Here is a 25,299-nt window from a genome sequence, read left to right on the forward strand (position 1 = left end):
GCAATTGGATTATCACCTCTTAAGGGTGACTTCTTGGCTGACCCCCTTCAGGCTAGCCTGCTGAAACAAGACTGAAAATTTCCTGGGAAAACACTCTCTCCCTTTAAAGAAACGAAGCACTGTCGTCCTCATGAAAATGCAGCAGTGGCAGCATTAATGGACATGGAAATGCCCTTTGGGGCATGCGCTCAAATCCCTTTTAGCCATATTACATCAGACCCCTGTGCACTTCTCATCATCACCACATGCGCTGGTGTAATCAGCAATGGAACCCACTGTATAATGAACTGATACAACAGCATTGCACTGTCTTTGTTTTTGCCTAAAGCCTTTGGGTAAAAGAATTTAAAAGCCACTCCCCTCCTTTTACTGGAGTTCAATCCTGATTACTTCCCTGCAACACCGTTTCCTCTGTGCTTTTTAGCTATGCTCAGCTCACTCCCAGTTAAGCTGGCCTTCATCTACTTCTCAGAGAAACAGAGGAAAAGAAAGAGAGAAAGAAAAATCTCCCCCAAGTTTCCCCTTAATGGCGTGAAACAGAAATTCTCCTCAGCTGCTGTCAGAATAATCTGGATAATTTTTTCCCTATGTTCTCCAAACATTAGTTTGCACATTAGGCTGACACAGTAAAGACGTTTTTCCTGTGGCGTAGGCTCAGTACCTGGCCAGGTTGGGCTGGGCCAAGTCACACCAGAGGCCTGTTTGTGATTATGGATCAGAGTGAAAGGAGCCAGCACAGTACTGAGGCAGAGGTCAGTGGATAGAGGGGAAAAACCAGAAGGAGAAAAGAGATGCTAAGAGAAAAAGGGAGCATGGATGGAAGACCAAGAGGTGGTGATGGTGGTAATACTGTGGGAAGCCTATGTTACTGGAAACTGGCTGTATTGACAGTTTTTATTCTTTTACATTACCTTTTTTTCCAGTCTTTTAAGCTATAGCACAGGGTCAGAAGAAAGACAGAGAAACCCAAAAAAAAGAACGAAGAGAGAGCGGAAGGGAGGAAGGAAAGTGGGAGCTGAGGGAGCTGATCATTCTCTTTAATCACATTTTGGATGAGGGCCAGGTAGTCTGCGGAACTGAGAGCGAGACAGAGAAGGGTGAGTGAGGAGAGGAGTACGAGCGAGTCAGTAAGTGAGGGAGGGGGTGGGAGAAAGAGAAGAGGAGAGAGATGGAGGAACAAATGGAAAGAAAGGGGGAGAGAGAGGATGGGAAAGGGACTTATGGAGAGAGGGGATGAGCCTGAGAGCAGAGACCCTTGAAACAGCTTGAAGTGCAGCAGTGCTTAGGCAAGTGTGCACATATGCCCGCACATTCTATGTCTATGTGTGTGTTTGTGTGCAAGAGAGAGTGACAGCCATTCCCGTAAATGCCCGCGAATGCTGAATCCAGCAAGAATCTGGTGTTAGAGCCGAGGCTAGGAGAGATCCATTTTAAAACTATGTGCATTAACTATACTTTTCCCCATAGATTAAGCACTCCACATGAATAATTTAGTCTCTTTTATGCTAATGGGATCATGAAAGTATCCCCTCTGTACCATGTTTTCTCCCCCCGCACAGCAACACTTCTCAGCTTTCAACAATGGCCCTGCCCCTTCCCAACAAACCATCAGACAGACATGTTGCACTCTTTCCATAACAGACACCTGACTAACATGTGACTGACATGCAGTGGCATGGCTAAAGCTGAGCACCATAGCTCATTGAGAAACATTGTAGCATTGTTTGTTTTGTCATTAAGCAAGTATACCATTGGTTTATGTTAAGTGCGGGCTACTGACTGAGATATAGCAAGCTGTATGCGCGTCATGGCTGCACATACTCATGTTTAAGTTATCTCCCTGCTGATCTGGTTTTGTAAATGGCCACAGAGCCATATTACTCTTAAACTTTCTTTGCTTTTTCTGTGGTTCTCTGTTTTCTTTTGAGAGAGGAAGTGGACATATCCTGTGTGTTTATGTGCCTTTTCAGCCCTTTTTGTTCAGCCTCTGCCATCGCACACTAAAAAACACCCATGCGCACATGCGAAAACCTTGTTGCTTCAGTATTGTGTTGTGGTGAGGTGGGGGCAACTGTGTAAAAGATTATCAGTGCTCCAACAGCTGGGAGTGAGAGCCATGAAACAGCAGGGCTTGGGCCTGCATTATTGTTTATCTGTTGTTTATGGGCCAGTGTTCAGCTTTAATTACTACACTAAATTAAACTCTAACAGGCACTTAGAAGAAACCAGCTAACACATGCACATGCATACAACCTCCACCCCCCAACCAAATACACACACACACACGCAAATTATGCATTGTAAATACACAGACACACCTCAACGATCACTCCAGAGCTGGAGTATACGCTACTAAAATGCAACAAGGTTTCCATCTTGTGTTTACCAAAGATTGCTGTGTTTTTTTCTAATGTGATTACATGTTCTTTCTTTTTCTACCTGCACATTTGCATCTTCTTGAGCCCTGAGAAATACTGTATTTAAAAAAAGCAAAGCCAAAGGTCTGGAAACTATAAGATCCAACAGGGCTTGTTCATGCTGGGACACAAGGAGCTGAGTCCCCAACAGAAATGACCTCTTTCTAGTGAGCTCAACCACAAAGACCTTGCTGATTGGGGCCCCTAGCCAGGGCCAAAGGAACTCACCACACTCCCTACACATACACATATACACACACAAACACAATCATACCACAACACCATCAAGCGCAACGTGCTCCCTTGGAGCTGAACACTCAAGCTCTCCCTCTCTTTCCTCCCTTTCTCTCCATCTCTGCCTCTCTCAGTCTCTCTGGGGAGTCGGTCTATCCGCAGAGCGTGGGGATTGTTCAATTGCTGAGAAAATGTACAAAATGCTTTCTCCTCTCTTCTGTTGAGCCTTGTCCATCTACAGTAGAAGCTTGGAACAGTACAGAAAGCCCCTTTGCTCGGCACTCAAGATGTCAACGTGGATTTGGTCTTCATGCATAGCTAATAATTACAAGTGTGGACTGGAGCTGCGGCATGCTCAAACGCACACACACACACACATATGCACATACAGAAGGAGGACAAACGCATTACCTACCATGCTGAATCAGTGTTGGGGATTTACTGTTCATGACTGAGTGCATTTGACTTTACTGTGTTTGGTGTGGGCAAACGTGTAGAGTATTTCATCACACTGCTCCATCACACTTTGGATGCTTACCATATAACAGACACCTGCTTGGAAACGAGTGCTATCTTAAGGCACGCACATTCATCAAGTTTACCTCCCTGCAACTGATGTCTATGATGTTTCAAGATAAGCTTGGAAAAGCTCCAAAGGACTGTTAATCAAAATGATGTGAATGCAGAGCCAGTGTAGTTATTGTGTGTTACCTTCTGAACTGGCTCCCCTTGTATTTATTTATCTAGCTAGAACATAGGGAGTCACTCTCTGAGAGTCAGAGCGTTGATTTTGCCCCGAGGGCGATAACTCATATTTCCTTTTTTGGAGGGAAATTCTGAGAAAAGTATTTTTTTTTTAAGTCTGTTAAGCGGAGGGATTCGGGTAAGGATGCAGATCTGAGAATTGTACAGAAAACTTTTTTTTTAATATGTGTCAGAACCTTAGCTGGCACTCTTTACTGACAGCTACGAACATGCTTCACCTTGGTTTTCTGCTTGACAATAAATTATTCCACACGAGGGATAATACATATTTGCGCACTTGTTAAATTGCTTTTTGGCGCAGGTTCAGAACAACGCTCAGCACTGAGATACAAGCCAAAGACTTTAGAAGAGGACTGTGTTCAAAGCGACCCTCTTGAGTCCTGTATGACGGTGCTTACAGCACTTTAAAAAAAGAAAGAAAAAGAAACGGTAAGCAAGTGATACAGACGTTTATTCTCGTGTACATCCCCTAACAGGGAAAGGCAAAAAAAAAGCAAAGTGGACTTGGTCACTGTCAGAGATCCTTTGATATTTCTGGGACAAATGGACTGGTGTCATATTTCATGCAAGGATGTTTCTAGATTAAAATTTGATTTCAGTGTTTCTCAAGCACGGATAGAACACACCTTTTAAGAGGAAAGACGGCAAAAAAAAAAAGTTGATGTTTTTCTTGGCAGCCGAAACCTAAAAGCGGCGTGGATCTCACACGCTCTTTTACTGTGCTCCTCTCTCACTTTCTCCCATCTATTCTGTCTTCCTCAACCGATCCACATTGTCACCCCTTTTAACAGGGGCCAAGCTGTTAAAGACCCCATTACTGAAGTGAAGCCCACATTTCACATTTTCTCTGTGGACTTGAGAGTGCGGACTACAAATTTTATGTTGAAATGTATCGAGATAGGAGGCGAGATCATGCATGGAGCGGAGTGAAGGAGAAGAGAGTCGAGGCGGGAAAGGTGGAGAGGTTGGAGAGGGAAGGCTCTGTCAGAATGGAAGGGCCAGAGTCGGGAGTCAGCGAGCGCTTCAAGCGTTAACGTAATTGCAAGAATGTGAAAAATGAGGCAGCGGGGCTCCCGAGCGAAGCGAAAGGTCAGAGCATGCCTCACACAAAACAACTGGCTAGAGGACGGCCTCATTAGACCATTAAATCAGCTGCCCTTGGTCTTTTTCCCTTTTACTCTCTTAGTCATTTTTCCTCCCTGATCCTACTTTTTCACCTTCTCTGCTCTTTAACCTTTGTACTTCTGTGGTTCTTCAGCTTTGTTCAAATCTCCACTTCTCTTCTAAGCTGCTTAGTTTGTGTTTTTTCTAGCGGCTAAATATTTTTGAGCTGGTGGATTTTGCATTTAACACTGCGTGCAGGTCAGGCTGTGGACCTGATCTAGTCTAGGTCTATCTTGGCCCAGAATGCGGTGCTATACCGTAACTGTCTTTGGCCCGTATTGATTGGCTGTTACTGGATACGGTGGGGAAAGGAGTCGATAAGTGCTCTGTGGATTACAGGTCACTTGTACTTATGTGTGTAAGATAATCAATAGGCAGTGCATTTCTTTCTCTCATCCCCTTCCTCTTTCGGTTGCTCTTCATCTCCCGTGCTTCTTTTGCAATTACAAAGAGGAGTGCAAAAACTCTACGTGTGCTCTGTCCTCTGATCTGTCATGCTACGTTTTTAACTAATACTATGACTTCAAAGCAGAAAATCCATTTAAATCACAGCAATTTCTTGGATTTTTCTTTTCTAAAGTTTTAAGTATAGTTCAACTCATACATCACTTGGCCAGTAAAATCGGCCTATATTGGTCGATGTCGAATATATTAGTACTGTCTGATATATACGTATATTTTTTTGCATAACATAATGCAGAAAATGTCATCACATAGTTTGTTGACAGAGCAGCTCTGTCTGCATTGCTAATGCTCTCAGCACTGTCTGCGGAGCACATGTAGCAGATTAGCATTAGAGCTGAGCAGACGGTTTTGCAGAGTAAGTTTCCACCTAGTTTGCGGTTAAATAAATAAACAACAATGTCATCATTTTCAATATAACCCTAGCATACTGTACGTATACCTACGTGTATGAAAATGAAGTATGTCATTTTCAGACAGATACTGTATTTGTATGATCCAGTATCAATCAGGTCCTAGTTTTAAGACATTTGAGACATTTAAGACATTTGTTGCATAACAAAATGTCCTGTTTATGCTGTCTGTGAGCATGCAGGGCACTCTGTAGTGTCTTTAACCAACAGATAGTTCTGCATCTGTCACAGGAAGAGGAAAAACAATGCCTAAGTAGATTTATTAAGGGTCGCATTATGATCAAGAATTCTTTCCTTGAACAATGTTACTGAGACATATCCTATTACTTTACCAGTCTTAGTTATTTTTCCAACCAGGCTGTGATTCAACTAGTTCTGACACAACTGACCACAGATGTCTGCTGTGGTCAGTAATGTTTCAGGGGCTTCCGTCTAAGGAGCAGGAGATGATTTAAATAGCCCCACCACAAAGTACACATCATCAATACATTTGACTGCTTATTGGCAAAATGATAGCACAGAACAGGCAGAGCGAGCAGCTTTGCTCTGTGAGCGAGCTGGTATCGGTGTGTATCTGAGTCTGCTTCTGTGTTTAGACAGCGTGATGAAATTTCATGAAAAACTCTGGACACTGCCAGAGGGCACCCATGGATACAGAAGAGACCCACAAAAGCACACATCTCTGGTGCATTCAAAACAAGATGAAGACAAGAGAAGTGGGGTCAGGAACTCTTCATCTGCTCTCTCGGTTCAGGCAGCAGATTTCACTTTTAATCGACTTTAATTTTACACGAATTTAACGCTCGCTTTCATATAGAAACTTACCTAACAGCACGTACATTTGACAATTTTCATGTCAAAACTGATACCGACCGTGACAAAAATACGAGGCAGGTCGCTGTGACTCAAACACACTATCTGTATTAAATTCAAATGCATTTGTTTTGAAATGCATTATAAGTGTTTGGCAGGTCGTGTAGTAGATAACACAAGGCTCAGTGAGACATAATTAGGGGCTGTTGTGCAGGCAAAGTTAATATGGTTTAAATTCAAGAAAGAACTGGCAGAAATATACTATTAATCACCAGCTTTTGTTCAGCTCTCTAAATAGCAACACTTTGGAAAGCCTTTTACTAGGTTGGTATGGTATTCCTGTGGCTGTTGCTGGTATTTCAGTGCGAGTACAACAGTGGATAAGCATGTTCATTTTTAGGTGTGACTGTGTTTACATGGATGCCAGTCAAAAAATTGGATAATCCAAAGTGCAAAAGGAAAAGGACTGGGACATGTGTAAAGAGAGATGTGCCACCTATTCACTATAGAGCTCACATTAGACAGGGTTAAAGTGAAGAGTTGGCAAATCCATGTGTGATGATTAATATGTCCTGCATAAATCTATGTATGTTTATGTGCTAGGGCTTGAGCGCAAAACTAGACCAATGTGTGCGCATGTGTTACGAATGTGCATGCATGTGCATGCCCATTTCTGTACTGACTCACCTTGCTCACTGCTGTTGTCACCGCTTTGTGAAGCATGTCCCCCGCTGGAGGGCCCCGGTGTGCCGGCTGAGTGTGTGGAGGTGGCGTCATCGTGGTCTCTCCAGGAAGCTGGGTTCTGAGGTTTGAAAAAGGAGAAAGCGAGCGTGGGATCCATCCATCCATCCGTGCATCCAACCACATTCCCCATCCAAACCACAAACCAGGAGCAGAGAGAGAGCAGGGAGGGGGAGAAGTTGGAGGAGAAGAAGATAGAGAGGAAAGGAACACAGAGAGAGAGAGAGAGTTCATATGAGAATGCTGGAAATGTGAAAGTGACATCTGTAAGAGTCTAAATGCATCGTGAAGGTCCTTGGCCTGTTTGTTTCCGCAGCTTTTTTTCTCCTTTATTTCCCAGCTAGCAGATAATCAAAGTAGCTACAGTGATTGAATAGAAACAAACGAATACACCAACGCAACTGGCTATAAGTCAAAACGCTGTAATCAAAGTGTTTCATTAATGTATGAGGGCAAAACAAAGCACCGTTAATGTGGCATTTGATTTTGAACATTGCAAGTAGAGCGCTTGTGAGTAATAGTCTAAACACATATGGCGGAGCCCAGTGCAGTTCATTTGTACCATAACCAATTGAGACTTCCGTGTCAAGTGAGAAATATAGAGGTAAAAAGTCCAAACACACCACAGCCGCCATTAATCATTACCACTGTCAGAAATGAAAATAAGATATGACAGTGATTCTCCTGCTAATCTGCCAAAAATGTGTACACGCCCACACTGACATACACACACGCCCACAGAGGCTTGCTGAAATACACTTATGCACACATGCTAATGACATAATAGAGCAAGAAGTATAAACACAGATGCACGCACACTCACTTTCATATATACAAAGGCATCGTGAAAAGAAGTGTTAAAATCCCTGCTGGCTAACTTCAAAGAAATAACCATAAACAAATTCATAGCTTTTAAGTTGACTTTATTCTCTCCTGCCCTACGTCCAGCTCAATTTCTCGGCTCCTCTTCTCTTTCCTGGTCATTCCCACTCCCCTGTCAGTACACACAGGGAAACAGGATTTTCTACTGTACAGGAAAGGCTTTATCAGAGCCACATGAAGGCAGACTAGAGCTGGAATTTCCTCTGCCATTCAGGCAATAGAGGGACAGACTGATCACGTCATATACTACATCTGTGCCCACAAACACAGACTCAATCGGCTACGCACTCCAAACAGCCTCTCGCACAGAGTTGATACGACATCCTAGCTCACGCAGCCCTCGCTAGTCTTTCCCAGTTTAACATGTCACCTGAGTATGATGACAAAATGTTGGCAAACTTGAGCCTAACGTTGTCTGGGGCCCGAGAGAAGCAGCCCCTTGAGCAGAGCCCAAGCCAAACAAACACAGGCCTGCACCAAGGCTTCCCACAAACCTCAACCCACTTCTCAGTTCCCGCTACGTGTTTTTTTCTCCCTCAAACACACATAAACACATATACATACATATGAAAGTAGAGGGAAAACGTACATGCCACAGTATATTCCTAGAAACAGACCGTTTTTACCATTTTGTCCAACTTGAGCAGAGTTTCTGATGAACTTTTCCCTCAGTCCCCACCAGAGAGGAGCCTGCCTGCTTGCCTTTGTGCCCCAGTCAGAGTAAGCTGTACTCGAAGAGGACAGACAGGATAGAGCCTGGAGACTAATCGAGGTTCGCAGGGAAACAGAGACTAAAGACACGCCGCTGCCGAGGTCCCCTGGGCACACAGTCCTGATGTGCTGGTGCTTGTTCTGCTGCGGAGGCGAGGCTGCTGCTATGCCTGTAAGCGAGGCCCTTTTATCTGCTAAGTTTTTTGGGGAAGGCGGGCTGTTTTCTCAAACAGCTTGGAGCTGAAAACAGCAGACAGAAACACACAAGACCCTTCAGACCCCGCGCTCCACTCAAGGCCCTCTCAGCGTCAGCTGTTCACCGGATGGCAATCAGATAAAGAGCTCAGAGAATTACTCAGAAGAGGGGTAAGAAGACAACGTGAACAATAGCCCGTGCGTGGGTTTTAGCCCTCCAGAGTGAGTGAAGGGGAAAGTGTCCCCGTACTGAGAGCGATGGATGATTACGATGTGTTCACTCTCTGGGCCACTGATCAACACATGGAACACTTCATGGGAACGAGGTCTGTTGTTATAGTAATTCTCTGTTATTCTCAACACAGCGCAGGCTAAGTAAAATCCCTAATGTGGGAAAAGCCCATCAACCCCCTGAAAGCAGTCTAATTTTGTCTTTGTCGTGTTCAACACAGAGGGAAGGAAGAAAGGAGAGGTAAAAATCCCAGACTCCCAGAGTGAATAGTGTGTTTAAGCAGAGCTGGGCTCTGGGATCTCAGAACGGGCTGTTGTTGTTCCAAGAGAAGAAAATGACTGGGTTCTACTTCCTCACAATGAGACACCCACTGCCGGCGAGACACAAGACAGACCTGAAAAACTGTGCTCACTGCTCTCACACATGCCTGCTCTCTCATTCTATCTCTCCCTTTAACACTTGCCAGCCACGGCCACAGCCAGCTATCGTTTTAATGCAACAGTGGAATCGATAGGACTTAATTTAGCTATCATTGCAGAGTAATGTGTCATTTTTAATGGCGCTGGCACTAAATTAAATTCAAAGACACCTCATCTAATGGTGTAAAAGGGAATGATATTTTGCTGTGATTTGCTACCCTGTGGATTTAATGGGCCTTTATGTGGGGATGTAGATAAAGCTTTGTTAGTTTGGCTCTTACAGTGGAAAAAGAAGACTGCAGCACTTTATATGACCTAATAATAATAATAGAGTGCACACAAGACCAATGCATATGCAGTGGAGCGCACACTTCTCTTTTAGTACCTGTAAGTCACCGCTCATTCATAAGCGTGTGTACAAAACAAGACAACGAATATCAAAACAACAGTGTTAACTTTCCACACTCAACAAGGCGACAAAAGCAACAGCCTTTCCTCCCTATGAATAATTTAGTGGGTCTCTCTAAGCTATGGCGGGTGCATCATCAGACACTGCGCCGTGCAACACAAACACACACAACCATTTTGCCACAACCCCTGTGGGTCTGATAAAGTTCAAACAAGTTGCAGGAAAAAAAATCATGTCACACAAACAGTCTTCAACCTACACAAAAAGTGCTCGAATAAAACAGGGGAAGATGCAAAAGAGACAAAAAGGGCCTCCAGCCCATGTGACTATTCCCTAAAGCTGGGCATAATTAGGAGTCAAACACGGTTCACTCCATGATCCTCGCTAATTGTGTTAAAGAGCAGTGTTACCAGGAGGAAGAGGAGAATGCCAGCAAGCAAACACACATACATGTGCAGGAGGAAACGCGCACACAAATGTACACAGCAGGACTAGATAGAGAATAAGATACAAAAGAAGAGGGGTCTCTAGAGGCAGCCTTTTCTATTTGCTGGGGTTAGCAACTGGCGGCTGCTAATACAAGTTGTAATTAATATAAAAGCAGGAGACAATATGGGAAGGAAGGCTCGTAGTGCAGCCAGGCCGCAGGAGAGTGGGAGAATGCTGCCGTCTCCTCTGCCACTGTCCCCTGTTTCTCATTTACAAACACCTGCCTGGCACAATTTCACTTCCCTCACTGCACTCTGCCTACATCCCTAGGAATTTCAAATAAAATTGATTTAGCAGCATCATTGAATTTCCCTCAAAAATTCCCCAGAAACCTGGAGGGAAAGGGGGAAATCTGGTGCAGTAGCAGCAGTGTAACACAGGCTGAGAACGACTAACCTTGTGAGTCTGTGCGTGTGTGTGCGTGTGTGTGCGTGCGTGTGCGCGTATGTTGAGCTATCAGTACGCGGAGCAGCTACAGAGATCCTGTGCCGAACATGTAAGGAATCGCTGACGCACCAGAAACACACGGCGCCGTAAATCATGAGGCGATGTGACATTTCAAGACATCTTGCCACATGGCATAAACAAAGAAAGAGAAAAACTTCTCACACATTTCTGTTGCGTTGAGCTCGTAATTATATACAGCCACTTCAGAAAAGTGTAGGTGCACTTCCATTGAACGGCTAAGCATTTACAACCCCCTCAATTACCCACAATATAAAAAGTCCTTAATTTAGCAGCTAATAATTCACCACAGCATGTTTTAACAGACAAGGAGGATTGTCTGATTGTATTTATGCCTGAAAACTTTCTCTGAGGCAAAAGCTGTTTTACTCGCTGTAGTACATTATGTGTGCAAAGAAAGAAGAGATTACGTTTTTTTTTAAAAAGTGATTCATGGGTTTGGCACAGCTTAATATGATATATCCCAAAAAAATCAAATGGCAAAAAAAAATGTTATAAACACTTGTGCTTTCATTCATTCCTTTAAAATAACAATGTACAAGTTAATATAAATCTCCTGATCACTGCAGTCATTTACACCATGCTTTCAGCCAAATATAGGGGAGTGCGGAAGATGCAACAAGTTAGCATAGCCTCTCTTCAGCCACCATACCGATGATTAGATATGCCTGCCAACAAGGCCCTGCCACTGAACACAATTCAAATAGGAAATGTAAGGCCAGACATCCCACCATCACAAAACAATTGCGTAGAACAGACAGAGCGTCCCAAGTCAACAATGCACTGTTTTCATGATATCCAAACGTAGTCGGCCCTCGAGGAGGACAAAGCTAGTAGAATTAGAACACCTCCAAAACTGAGAAATTGCATGGTTCAGCAGGCAAGCTTGGCCTGAGGGCTCGCTGTCCACAGGCAGAGGGCTGCGTATGCGCTGCACTATGCATAGTGACGTACAGAAATAGGACAGGATCTTCCTGGGCACGCACCTCCACAAATACACACACACACACTTATGCACAGGCTCAAGATGAGCTATTGCATTACTTGATTAAACCTGTGACATCAGTGCATTTGACCATTGGTCTACAGCGCCCAGAGCCTTTATCAGAGCTAGAGACCTAAGCAGAAAAGGCTTTTCCTCCTGTTTTCTACAGCCAAGCAAATTGCAAAATAAGCTATACCATAACTATGAGCACTTTCACTCCTTGAGGAAAGATCTCCAAAACAAAGCAGTGGGATCTTTGAATGCAACAGAGTTTCTGTCTGGCAAATCTTAAACTATGCAGAAATTCTACTGCAGTCGCAGCATTATAATGCATATGCATAAAAGAAATGAGAACCCTTCTGCTAATAGCTTGACTAAAGAAGCGGCACAATAGCACAAGAAGACACAAAGGCTAATTCATTAGAACAGATAATACTCAGACACTGTTAATTCTATTTGTCTCCCTAATTGGATGTAGCATAGAAGAGACAGAAATTTTATTCATTAATTAAAAGACGAGAGCAAACCAGTGACAAGTGCACACACATACACACACCAACCTTTTGCAAAACTACACCACTGTGTGTGTGTTTTTTTTCCTATCACCCTTCATGTGTAATACAAATTCTATTTTTCCTTTAAATATGATTGAGTCAATCTGAGGAGGGGCAATGAGTTAGGAAACACTGGGTGGGCTACATGCTTGAGATAGTCACCGCAAGCGAATGAGGGAAATCAACAGTGTCAGTGAGGCCTTATCCTGATATATGCTGTAAGCCAATCATCTCTAAGACCACGCTGCATTCAAATGTAAATACAACTACACTTTAAAGCTCCGCAGTAAGGTATGAGGAAGGGACGGGAACGAAAAAGAAAGCGATAGAAAGGAAGGGGTAACACAAACATGCACACATAAAAAACAAGCTCAACAGGCTGCCTCCTCACTGAAGAGCCTGATCTTCTCCAGAAAAACCGACTTTCACCAAATGAGATGTAGCCCAAGGCTATATATTAAAAATGCATATCAAAGCAAAGAAAAATGGACGTGTGAGATTCTAACTAAATAAATTAGCATATCTAACTATCAAGCCGCCTTCCTCTCCTCAATGAGATGCGAGGACAAAAATGAATAATAAAATAGAGCCCAATAATAGAAGTGAATAGATAGAATAAATAAATCAGGACAAGAGTGACAGAAATTGTTTCCCATCCATCGGCACAGTTTGGCAGCCAAATGCCTTTTTTGGGGGAGGATGGGGGGTGTATTGTGTCCAAATACTGAAAACACATTTTCGGCATGCAAAGCTGGACGCTTTTCAAATAGATGTGGCAATGACTGCTAGAGCAGTTAACTATTTATTACAAGGTTTTTAGATCATGGCTGCACTATACTGTAGTTTCGCTTTCTTCCCCTTTCTGCAAATATTATTCCCACTTAAGCATCATGAGGTGCACACATGTTCTCACACACTGCCCTGCACCTCTATTTATTAAAAACAATAAGCTGGAGTATGTATGCTTCCATAAATTGTAGCCATTATTTTAAAAAAAATCCCTACTCTGCACAGACACAGCTCTGAAAGCAAATAAGGAGAGAGAGGAAAAGAAAAAAAGACTTTCTCCTGCTTTAGTAAAATCCAGCCCAGCAGTTAGGTATAATAAAAAGTTCATTGGTGCCACAAAAGTGAAATAAATCCCTCAAACTTAAATAGCTAATGAGGTGGTCATTTCAAACAACCCCGAGATAAATGGCTTGTCATGCAACCTTCTTTGTTTATTGCTGCTCCTGATTTGCTTTATTGGCATATTTAATTTTCTAATTATCAAAATATTTCTTACAAGTGGACTGATGACAAAGCTGGTGTCTGAGCACTGGAGGCACCATTGGAAATTGGCTTGAGTGCCAACCATCTGCCATGAAACTAAACAGGCTAGTTTATCTAATCTCTGCACTTTAAACAACAGCATGCCTCATTTCTACACTTGTGTTGGAGGGCCACAATGTTGCCGTTTTGACCGTTTCTCAAACCAGCATCGGCATCTTCGGGCTAAACACGCTTCGCTTCACCTTGTGTGACGCGCTGCGTGGCCCTGCACAGGCGACGGGCTTTCAAAGGGAATCCACTAGGCCTATAGCCAGACCCAACAGATGCAGCGCAGAGACTTTGCATAACACTTAAATCTGCTTTAATTCCTAATAGGCTTGGCCTTGTGCTGCGCAGATATTAACTAGTCACTTTGTTACACTAGCCGATTTCCCTCCCAGCCCGCCACCCCCACTAAAACATTAGCTTTATCGCAGACATAGAAGACGCAGTAATTCACAAATATGAACTTAGTACTACACTGTCAGCTCTATCCATACTGCGGAGGGGGGAGTTAGAATCTGTGTTTATTACGCCGAAAATGTACAATTTAAAGCAGACAATCGATCTTCAAATTTAAAGCTACTGTACTTCAGGTGCATATAATTGAATTTAGCATTATGGAGCCTCCAGCCATAAAGGGGGGGGGGGGGGGGGGGTCACAGAGGAGAAAGCAACTGCAGAGCAAACCACACGGCAATCAATACGAAACAATTAAACACATTAACATCAACAGCAATGGAAGGCCTCCAGACGAACCATCATATGCCTTGTGAACTTGACATTGATGGTAAGCCTTTAGCTCTGAGATCTCTTTCAATAGGCTACCACTTTCTCCACCTCTGCAGCAAAATCCACAGCTTTACGCGCAGGCCATATTCAGCTCCCACAGCCCCCAAATATAAAGCCTTTTTCTTTTTAAATATTGGCCTAAAGCTAAAGCTTACCGTTGATACCCTGCTTTAACGTTAAACCTGCGTAACAGATAATTGCCTCGCGTTTTTTTTTTACGTCTTTTTTTCAGCGTGCCACTCTCCACGAACGCAGGGCAGCGATTTGCACACGCGCACGCGCACCCTTTATCACGCGCACGTACACACCCACTCAAGCCTCCAGCACGCAAGCAAGCACGGACGCGTTATGCACACATGACTGCCCCTAATCAAAAGACTAAAACAATAACTCACTCTATTGTATCACATCTAGCTTTTGACCTTAGAACATCGATCGGCAGATTTTCCTTGCAGAACAGAGCATGCTCTATTTACTGATGGCACAGCAGGGTCACACACACTGAGCAGAAGCTAAGTAGCCCCCAAAGTTGGCTCTATTAGATAAATCAAACAATGTGATTATTATAAAATTATTGTTTTAAATATATATATATTTGAATATGGTCGATTGCTACTCAAATGCATTGTTTGCTGAAAACTAAGGGCTCATGTGTCCCTGGTCTTTTTCAGCAGCAGATGCGCATGCAGACAGACAAAAACAGCACATAACAAATTACGAATACAAAAAAAGCTCGTGTTACTCACGTGATCTGCAAGATTGGTCGACGATCCCGAAAGTTCTTCGTGATCTGATTTTGAGCTGCCATCCCGTTCGTCAATAACTAGATCTATTGGCATTTTTCCTTTCAAACAACTGATGTACCGGTGGCAAAAATTGTCGCAGAGCTCGTGCACCTAGAAAGGGGAACAAAACACCTTTTCTCAGGATGGGGAAACGCTTCAGCCAGGTCCAAGAATAACTTCAATTAAGAGGCATTATCGGCGGCGAGGAAACAATAGTGAAATTGTTGCAGAGCTTATTATTCTCCTGAGGCCGGAGCAACAAGTTGAACGACGAAAAGAAATAATAATAAACAGCACGCCGTAAGCTGGCGAAATAATGAGTAGCTGAAACCAAATCTGCAGATCAATAACAATGAGCAACGTGGGCAAAGAGGTTCTAACATATTTTATCAATATCCACTTCATCTGCATCGATAGTTGGCTAAATAAAGCAGCATATTTTATGAAAATGAGCATCATCAGAACGTCTCTCGGTGCATTTATTTTCTTGTTCTTTTTCATATCCGTGATATATGTACAGCAGTGATTACCTCTAGAGCACATTTAGTGATATCGCTTACACTGCAGTCATATTGTGCGTGTGGTAGGTGAAGTTTAGAGAGCGTAAAGATATATAAAAAATTACCTTTTCTAATTCCAAGAGGTGAAACCGTAATACTTGTATGGCTTGTATCATCTGAGTGGAAAAAGAGCAAAAATAACAATTAAAATTACAAAACTGACAAGATTAATGTATATGTACATTTTTTCGCCTCGGAAGTGAGAACGGGCTGTTGTGTCATAAAATAGTTATGAGTGCACGACAGTCAGCGAGAGCATGCAAATATTATATATTTTTTAACTTCTTACACTTCTAATATGTGATTACACAGTGGTCAGCTGGGTAAGTTAGATGGGAAGATTGAACAATGACAGCGGCCAATGTGGTCACACAGCCTCAATTCTAAACTGATCTGACATCAGTGCGGAAGTCTAAATCATATGTTCACATATTTACTTCGAGATGCTGTGGACATTTCAGTATACCGACGGAGGGAACTGGAAGTGGGAGACAAAGAAGTGCGCTTACCAAATTGTCCAACTCTGGATTTGATGAAAATAAAGGTTTTTCTGCTCGGACCTAAAACAATACACCAAATGTCAAAGTTAGTTTAGCATGAAATGTGTGGAATGTGGCCCACAGCTACAACTTTAAATTGAAAAAAAAAAAAAAACAACAACAACAAAAAGCCAAAAAAGAAGAAGCAAAAACTTGTGTTTTAAGTGAAAATTCTGTAATTAACAACAGTCACAAATAATTAAAAAGGGAACTTTTTATTGTAAAAAGAAAATAAAGCAAGCGGGAAACTATTTGCCGTGACGCAGACACACCATCCAAAAATATTTTTTAAACTGCAAAATTGACCTGTTTGGCAAAGACTGCAATGTCCTCATTGAAGGAGTCTGAAGAGCAGACATCGCCGCCTGCTACGCCGGGCTCCCTCGGAGTACACGTCGCCAACTCGCACTTCTCAAAAACCAGTGCGAGGAGTGGAAATAAAGGGTGACTGCAAGAGGGGAAACACGGCCTGAGTACAAACAGCACACCGGCTCTACAATGCCCACTGTAAAAAATGTCCAGTCTACCTGCGTATTAGTCGGCTCCCTGCTCTTCAAATTCTTACTGCAACTAATAATAACAATAATCATAATTAAAAAAATATTTTATCTCGATTTTTGTTTTTACTTTTATCCCGCTGTCTAGTTGTTTCTTTGTTTTTTATTACTCTACTATCAAAACATGTCTTAAAATATGTTAAAAATGGACGGCGACAATTAAAACAGTGTGTCTGATTTTAGAAAAGTCTTCTTAGTCGTTTTCTAGTAACACATGCATGTGGACAACCCCGTTTGGTACATTTTCTTTTACCAATTGAGGTCTCATATGTTATTAATCGACTCGAGACAGACATTTCTTGCAGTGCGAAAGACAAAAGACTGAGAAGTGAACAAAACTTCAAACAAAACACAAAGCTGACTGTCGACAGATTTCAGTGGAATTTTAAGAAATTATACGGTCGCCAGGGATAAAAACAAAAACACAGAGTTACACTTAAGACGTCGTCACCGAAGACTTTAATATTATTATCACTGCTGTTTTAACACAGGCCTACATCTTCATCGTTTCACAGAGGTGAAATGTGTAAACTCTATCTTCCAGTTGTTACAGTCATCCAACATCTTGAGGCAATCGCCCAAATCATTTTAAAATGCAGATTATAATTTCAGCAAACTCCTTATTTCTATCACCAGCGATAACTGGATAAATCTGACAATGGCTTTTTAGTTAATTGTGATAAGTATATATTTAGGTATTAAAGAGAATAGAGTCAATTTCCCATATGAAAACGCAAGAAAAATAGAAATGATGAGCTAGATTTACTCTACACCACATCCCAGATTATATCGGGATTATAGCACTTACTGTGTACGTATTAGTGAGCATTATCTGTAATCATTTTTTTTTTTAGTTTTGCCCTCAGTAGTAAGTAGCCTGCCAGTTCTTACATTATTGTAGATTAATGTGATAAAATTATAAAGACATTTAATGTGTTGTAACGCGCTGGCTGTGTATGTGTGTGTGTGTGTATGTGTGTGTGTCACTGCAAACTATTTTTGAAACCCTTTACAATATATTTGCATGCAGGAACAAGAACGTTTTAATAAGTATAGCCTGTGTTTACGATGGAGGAATATTAGTGTGCAGCGATATTACAAGGCACACTTTGCACTATGGAGCAATTGCAATGATGTTAAAAAATAATTTTTTATCATAATTCTTTGCAGTCTCTGTATTTGGAGGTTGGACTATGAACAGCGAGCTTCCATGTTATTCTACAGCTTGTATTTCAAGCTTAAGGCTCATACTCTTACTTACTGCAGGCTGCTCGATGCCTTGTACAATGAGTGTAAAATTACACATCAACAAAACTCCCCTAACCAACAATAGAGGTCCAAAATTGCGGTCAAACCTGCACAAAACACTATTTAAATTTAGTAGTGGGAGAGAAACTCCAACAAAGCAAACTTAAAGAAAAGCTGCAAAGTTGAGGGGGGGGAAAGGTGCGTGAGCGCGTATAAGATCCGTGTGTAAACCTTACCCATAAATTTGATCTTTATCCCTCTTTAAAGCGTCGTTGACAGCGGAGCCCATGCTGGTGGGCATAACGTTCGGATGAGGAGCGTGGGCTCCGTAGTGCTGGCTGGCGTGCAGCGGCGGTCCGTGGTTCAGGTGGTGGACCTGGGGAAGCGGCCGGGGAGCATGCGGGTCCCCGTACATCGACGCCGGGACTCCGTCCATCCCACCATAATGGGCCAGCTCATCGTACTAGGAATTAAAATTAGAACAAAAGTCAGCCGACTTTCCGGTTAAGCTACTTTTTCTTTTCTTAACAAATGTATAAAGTAAAGCATGCCGTGTCATTCTGAACAAACTCAAAGAAGAAAGTAAAAAAAAAAAAAAGCGTTCGCAGTGGAAAATTACGCTGCAGCCAGGGCAGAAAAGTGTGATATATTATATCTGCTACTCGGTGTGTCATTACCAAAAACATAATAAGTTGGGAGCTCCGCGGAACAGAGTTTGGTGGGCGAATAGATCGAATTAGTTTGGAGTCCTCTGTGAAACTGCTCCACGGCTGTCGTGGAGGCTGTCGGTAAAAGTAGAGGCTGTCACTTTGCTTGAAGAGTGAGAGCGCTGCAAAAATGTCAAATATAACTGCTTTGATGGGAATACTTTGTAAATTTGCCACCACCCGACAAGAGGTTAGCGATACGATGGCCTCCCTACAGTGGATTTGAACAGGTAAGTGTAGCAGATTTAAAAAACCTACCCTTTGCGCCATCAGGCTGCGCTCCAATAAACTCCTGAATCTGTCGTATATTTAATATCCCAGTCCCGGTTAGAAAGTGATTTAGTGGCAAGATTCCTTTTTCAACCAACTTTGCGAACTCTCCTATTCGCCAGTGTGGTTCAGTTGAAAGCGTAGCATCAGGGAGTTTTGCAATTTTTCTTGTTTACCCTCTTTCCTGGAAAAAAAAATAAAAAATGCGCCAAAGTGAAGGTTACAATCGGCCCATCAACAACCTGCATGTAACTAAACTGTCGTGTCTCATGGCTTTTTGCCACTCCAGCTGTCAATCAAAGCCAGAGGTTGTCAAGGTAATGAATGAATGACGGTTGGTGATGATGTTCAAGAGAAGGACGAATCTTTTTAGTCCGTTTTCATCCCGCAAGTCCGCGTCTCCTTTAATGCCTCCAGATCGCTATCTTGTTTTATTATCACTGTAAAAAAAAAAAAGAAGAAAAAAAGAAAAAAGCAGTCGAAATTAAGAGATTGCGATTCAGATCTCTCCTTTCTTTCCCCCGTAGGTATTTCGTCTATCTGGCGAGACTGAGATGAGTGAGTGTCAGCGAGTGTTGGCAGGTTGGCTGCTAGCTTGCTTATAGAAACAGAGTCAGTTCGCAGCGCTGAGCGGTGGGCGAATGAAATGACGGATCCCGGAAGTAGTGGTGGCCATAGCCAGTCCTACAGCAGCTCCAGAAAAGAGAGAGGAGAGACCAAATCTTGTGATATGCAGAGTATATGCGAGGCACAGGGACGACTTCAACTCCACACTGGGGGTAAAAAGCCAACGCAGAACAGCTCCAACTCCCACCCAATTCTTCTTCGCCGATATGCGTCCTAAAGAAACAGCAGAAAAAGGTTGAATGAGAGAGGTTTACCAGAGCGGGCACTTGTAAACACTTCGGCTACAAATGCTCCGAGCTGAACTAAACATAACACCGACTGAATGTATCTGCATGAATTATGAAAATAATAATAACAACAATAAAATGCTACATTTAGAGCAGAATTGCGCACTACGAGTCCAAACTTTTACGCACGGCAAAATAAATATTTTACGTCTTTATTTTCATTGATAGAAAGCTATTACAACGAGATCTTATGAATGCTGACTTTAATATATGAGCACGACGCTTACTTGTTTTCTGTTTTGTGGTTATAAGCCGGTGTGCATACTCAGTATCTCAGTAATACCTCCTAATCTCACTGCTAATTATTGCTCTGGTCTTTTTAGCAATTAAACGGCGCGCAGCACCCCTCTAAGCCCAGAATGAACTTTTCCAAGCGGAAAAAAAGCTTTTGTGGAGAAAGTAATTTTGTGTGTTTCTTTCGTCCAATCCCGTCTCTTGATAGAACCTCGTTCCTTACCTCAGAGTAGTCAATTATCAAAGCTCCCCGAGATCATCAATCATGTGTGGAGATTGAAGTTTAGAGGAGGAGCAACGCTCCGGCCATCGATTGCAGTGAAGCCCTCTTTGGAGCCTGAGCACTTTTACGCTCAAAACAGAAGCAGGCCATCTATCCCCTTTAATATTTAGCTCCATCAGTGCTAATATGGCATCATGGCTGTATTGATAGGTTCTCACATAAAGGCTCCATTTATTGCTCCGTGACATTTTTTGATGGTGGGAATTAATTATTCACAGGTTAGGATTAAGGTAGACACACGCTCAGGGAGATAGGCTGTGGCTACTGCTGGAGGGTCAATAAACTCTCCCAACAAACAAAATACAAAGCAGAGCTGTTCAGGGTCGATTACGGAAATAGAAGGGTTTTTTAAAAAAATGAAAAAGATTTAATACATGAAAGCGTGACAACAGTTATGTTTGTTGGCATAAAGGGGGGTGGGAAGTGCAGGACTGCAGGCTTTGACAAACGGCTGTGTGGACATTTCAACGTGCAATACCCCGGGAAGGAGCAGCAGAGCAGTGCGCAGAGAGCCAAGGCATTCACCGTCTCCAAGTCTCTCTCACACTCTGTAAACACAACCAGCCCGGCAGACTCTGCTATTGAAGACTGATATTTTCATAAGCTAAATATTGTCGTTCATATTGATTTGTGCACTAACGCTTGACTTTTTTTTCATCCTCCTTCTTTGGACAACCATGGTAAGTAGCATAAACCTTATTGTATCTACTGCTTTGTTGTGAGCGCGCGTCCTTTCGGGGCGCAGCATGGGGAAAGTTGTGAGGCTGGACTAGACAAATGCAGACAAAATTCTTTCTTTTTAAGCTTAGGTGACGTTTGCACTATACAGCTTAGCAAATCCGAATCTTATCGTTATTCTTTTTTTCCTATTTGCATACTTTTAGATTTTGCGAATTTCATATTTTTTGTTGTTTTTCCCCCCACATTTATTCAGCAAAATATGTGATTTGCCCCGGAGGAGAGTGATGTAAACACCCGAAGAGCGTGTGAAAATAGGAGAAGCTAATTATGCGTGTCCAATGTACGGCTCCACAGACACACATCCTTCCCTATAAAACTTGCGGCAATGACTCCCAACGACGTGAAATTTTAAGCTCTTTTCTTCTGTGATAAATTTACTCGAGTAATTAATGAAAGCTATAAACACGAGACTTCATAAGTGACAATATTTAGGTTATTAAATCTGCTTAATAACAACTTTTTTTATGTGGCATTACACAAGTCGGTGTTTAATTTTCCAATTTCATTTTAATCATCATTCACTCAATGGTTAATTAAAATTAATTTTCCTCATAAACAAGACATGTGCCAACCTAAACTCCCCAGCTTATAACCTGACGGCGTTTACAAGGAAGATACCTCCAGGAGGACACCTAACACAGACAATTAGACTTTTTAAAGTAGTTTTATGTTTCTTCACGTTAAAGCTCTTTTCAGGTGCACAACTCCCGCGCGTTTGAGGGAGAAAAGAAAATCAGTAGATGGCATTAACAGGCGGTAAAATTTCATCTGGTGGTGTCAAATTGAGGTCAGTTTAGGGTTAAAGCTCTCGGTGTCCGTGTGGGACATGGCCAGCTGCGTTTGGATTCATTAGGGGGGGAGAGGATCCATTTCAAGGAAAACACTACTGTGACAGTCACCAGGCTAAAGATCCACTGCATGTCACATCCCAAGGTGCACCAGGACCGCCTGCGCGCCACCCGAGCACCAGCACTCCAAGTCCCACTCCTCTGTTTACTCTTTGCGGGACTTACAATCCCTCTCCCCCTCTCCTGCCCTGCAGGGCTCGGTTGTTCACACACACAAGCCTGTTGCTAAATATGGAGAGAAATGCATTGTTGATTTAATTCCCTCAAAAAGATCACTGATATGAAACGAGCTTCAAATCCTCTTAGTGACCTTAAACACTCCCGAAAAAACAATTGGCCCTCAACCGCAGGAACAAATAAAATCGCCCTAATCTTGTTTGTAACTTTGTTCTTTCTTTGGCCCACTTCAGTATTTGAGATTATGCAAATTAGGAAAGCTAATGTATAGAGAGGTTGAGATAAGACAGGCTCATGGACTGACTGAAGGAGGAGCGCGGAAAATAAAAACCTTGCAGTGTCTTTTTGTTTGTTTGCACCAGTTCCTAAAAATTATAATAATAAAAAAAATAATCACGTAGTTTGACAGAATTTTACTTCAGCATTTAATTTTGCGCTCAATAAAAACAAGTCAGTTCGACATTTTCTTGATGTCTCCAATTCCACAGAAGACTGTTAATTAATCCATAATTACCAGCTCCATATACTATACGTTTATTTATTTATTTAATTATTACATATTTTATAATATTTTATTCATCATTTGTTTAGAATATTTTGCCCCCTTTTTTGTTTCCTTCTTTCACAAAACATTACCTCAGTCCTCTGCGTCTGAACTCTTTATGACCCCGGAGTGAAATGTGACTATAGGGTTTCAGAAAGCGGAGTGAGCAACTCAAATACTTGTAAAAGTTTCGCGACTAACTGTAAATTCTTCAGCTCCAAAGCCTCATTTTCCCCTCCACCGATTCTCGGAGCCTGGTGTCAGAGGGTTAGTAAAGGGTGGAGGGGAGAGAGAGCGAGAGAGAGAGAGCGAGGAGACCAAGACAAAACGTAACCGCGGCTTCCCCCCCCTCCCTCCTCACAGGCTCGGTATGAAATATGCTGCCCTCTAGCGACACCTGGCGGCCACAGCGAATTCCGAGCCGTCGAGAGATTTGCCACAAAGGCAAGAAGGCCCACAAAATACGCCAATCTTAATTAAGCACATTAACACGAAATAAATCCCCAGAAAAATGACCACGCAAATGTGTTTTAAAATTAAAATTAAAGGTAGCTCCATTAAACTGTTTATTCTTGAGGTACCGGAGGTCATAAATCAAAAACTGAACTTTATAAAATGCCTTGTTTTTGTTTTACTGATTTAATCTAAATAGTGCACGCATTTTTTATAATCTGCCATTTGTTTTCTTGTGGTGCTTCAAAAATAAATTAAGTTCAAATGTCTGCGCCCTTTATATTTGATTCTATTATAAGACGGTCACTGTGTGACACAAAAGAGGAAAAAAAAGTTGGCCTTTATCAGCCCTAGCCTGCATTTAATTTAAGGCACCGCGTATATTTTGTGTTATTGAGTTTATCTGATTTTTTATTTGTTTCTTTTTTTTAGCCAATTTTGAAATCAATTCTGCAGCCACATAAATCTAAATAAACTGGACAAAGAAAACCAACAGCACTTAATAAGAACGCTCACGTGCTTATTTTAATAATAATCTGAAAATCCGGGTTTTTTCTGTTATGAGCGATTTTGAAATAAACTAATAAACAAATTCAACGTTTTACAGGCTTTTACGCAAGAAAGGCACAAGAAAGTCAGCAAATCGATTCACATCACGATTCTGGAAACAACCTCAGCACCTAAAAAACTATTTATAAAATATTAATGCTGGAAAGTGATTTAGTTTTTATTCTTCTTTTTACAGGAAAAAAAATCTTTCACGTATAAAATTATATATTGATGTATTTCCCCAACGCATTTTCCCCATACATTTATAAAAAAAAAATTCCTTTCCCCCCCTTATCAAACTACCCAAACTACTAATATTTCCCCTCCTCAGTGCGTGCAGCCGCTCTGCAGAGAGAGTCTCAGCTCTGCTCGGCTGTGACACAGTTTGAGCAGGTCACTGCCGAGATTAGAGCCCGTCGTTAACGCCTGCTCGGATACACCAAATGCTGATTTAATGAGCTTGCATTGGGTGTTTGTCCAAGAATACCTGGTGTGCATGCGTTAGTAACGCCACAGACCGTAATCCCTGTGTTTTCCCCTGAACACGTGGCTTTAGGGTCAACCTAAAAACACTGCAAAGATTTGACTATGATTTCTTTTTCATTTCTTTCATTTTATTTTATTTCAGTCTTCCTGAACAGGTCGAAGCCTCTAAGTCCCGTATCCAGCCACATTACCACATGTAATTGAGAGAAGTTTAAGTGGAGGCCGGGAAACCGAGGAGTTAATAGCGGTGACCCTCTTGCTGTGCCTCTGTCGCTCATCATTTATCAGGCTTAAGGGGCTTAAACAGGCGACGCAGACCCACCTTTTATTACATATCAAACCCTCTCTCCCTTATCTGCATTATAGGAAATACATGCATCGTTGGCCGTTATGCGGATTTGGAAATAGAAACACGTCCAATAAAGTCGCCCTCCTCCGCTGATCAGAGGAAACGTGTCTTTAGGCGCCACAGAGACACCCCAGCGGTTTAAGTCTTTATTAAATTATCTTAATTCCCCTCTCCACTTTGAAACGAATATAAATGCGGCTCTTCTGTTGTTTGTCCAGCGCGGAAGAGAGGAAACGTGAGTGCGGAGGTCCGCCACGGTTCAAGATTAGGAGGCGAATAAAACTGTAAATGCAGACTCCAAGCGCCTGCAAACCTGCCCAGAGCGGATATAACGCGCACGACGTTAAAACTCGAGTGTGGCAGATTTTTCTCTTTCCCTTTTTTAAATTTAGATGTCAAAATATAAAATATCACAAATATAAATATATATTTGTGTGTGTGTGTGTGTGTACACAGGTGGCAGCTGCTTTATTGGAAAAATTAATTAAAGGTGAGAAAAAGGCAAAAAACTTCCCCAAGACAAGATATATTTAGAGGCTCACGTGACTTCCGTCATTCTTCTTTATTTATAGCGAGCTTTAATGAATTAGTACACAGGCAAA

The 25,299-nt window shown here is 42.2% G+C and overlaps 1 protein-coding gene across 5 annotated transcripts in view; it reads right to left on the bottom strand.

Moving 5' to 3' along the window:
• meis2a (Meis homeobox 2a) overlaps window positions 1-20,415 on the bottom strand; it is a 79,491-nt gene extending 59,076 nt beyond the window's left edge. For 4 of the 5 annotated variants that reach the window (XM_004540362.6, XM_004540360.5, XM_004540365.4 and 1 more), the window contains exons 1-8: window positions 20,261-20,414; window positions 19,108-19,959; window positions 18,379-18,605; window positions 16,644-16,785; window positions 16,308-16,358; window positions 15,864-15,914; window positions 15,200-15,349; window positions 6,956-7,070 (exon numbers count right to left, since the gene is read on the bottom strand). In XM_004540362.6, coding sequence (XP_004540419.1) covers window positions 6,956-7,070; window positions 15,200-15,349; window positions 15,864-15,914; window positions 16,308-16,358; window positions 16,644-16,785; window positions 18,379-18,605; window positions 19,108-19,119 — 748 coding nt within the window. In that variant the 5' untranslated portion in view covers window positions 19,120-19,959; window positions 20,261-20,414. Of the gene's footprint in view, window positions 1-6,955; window positions 7,071-15,199; window positions 15,350-15,863; window positions 15,915-16,307; window positions 16,359-16,643; window positions 16,786-18,378; window positions 18,606-19,107; window positions 19,960-20,260 lie in introns of all 5 variants that reach the window. The other variant, XM_004540361.6, reaches the window with a different exon arrangement.
• Between the last annotated feature and the right edge of the window lie 4,884 nt (window positions 20,416-25,299).

This window comes from Maylandia zebra, linkage group LG19, assembly GCF_041146795.1.
Source record: "Maylandia zebra isolate NMK-2024a linkage group LG19, Mzebra_GT3a, whole genome shotgun sequence".
Lineage (NCBI taxonomy): Eukaryota > Metazoa > Chordata > Actinopteri > Cichliformes > Cichlidae > Maylandia > Maylandia zebra.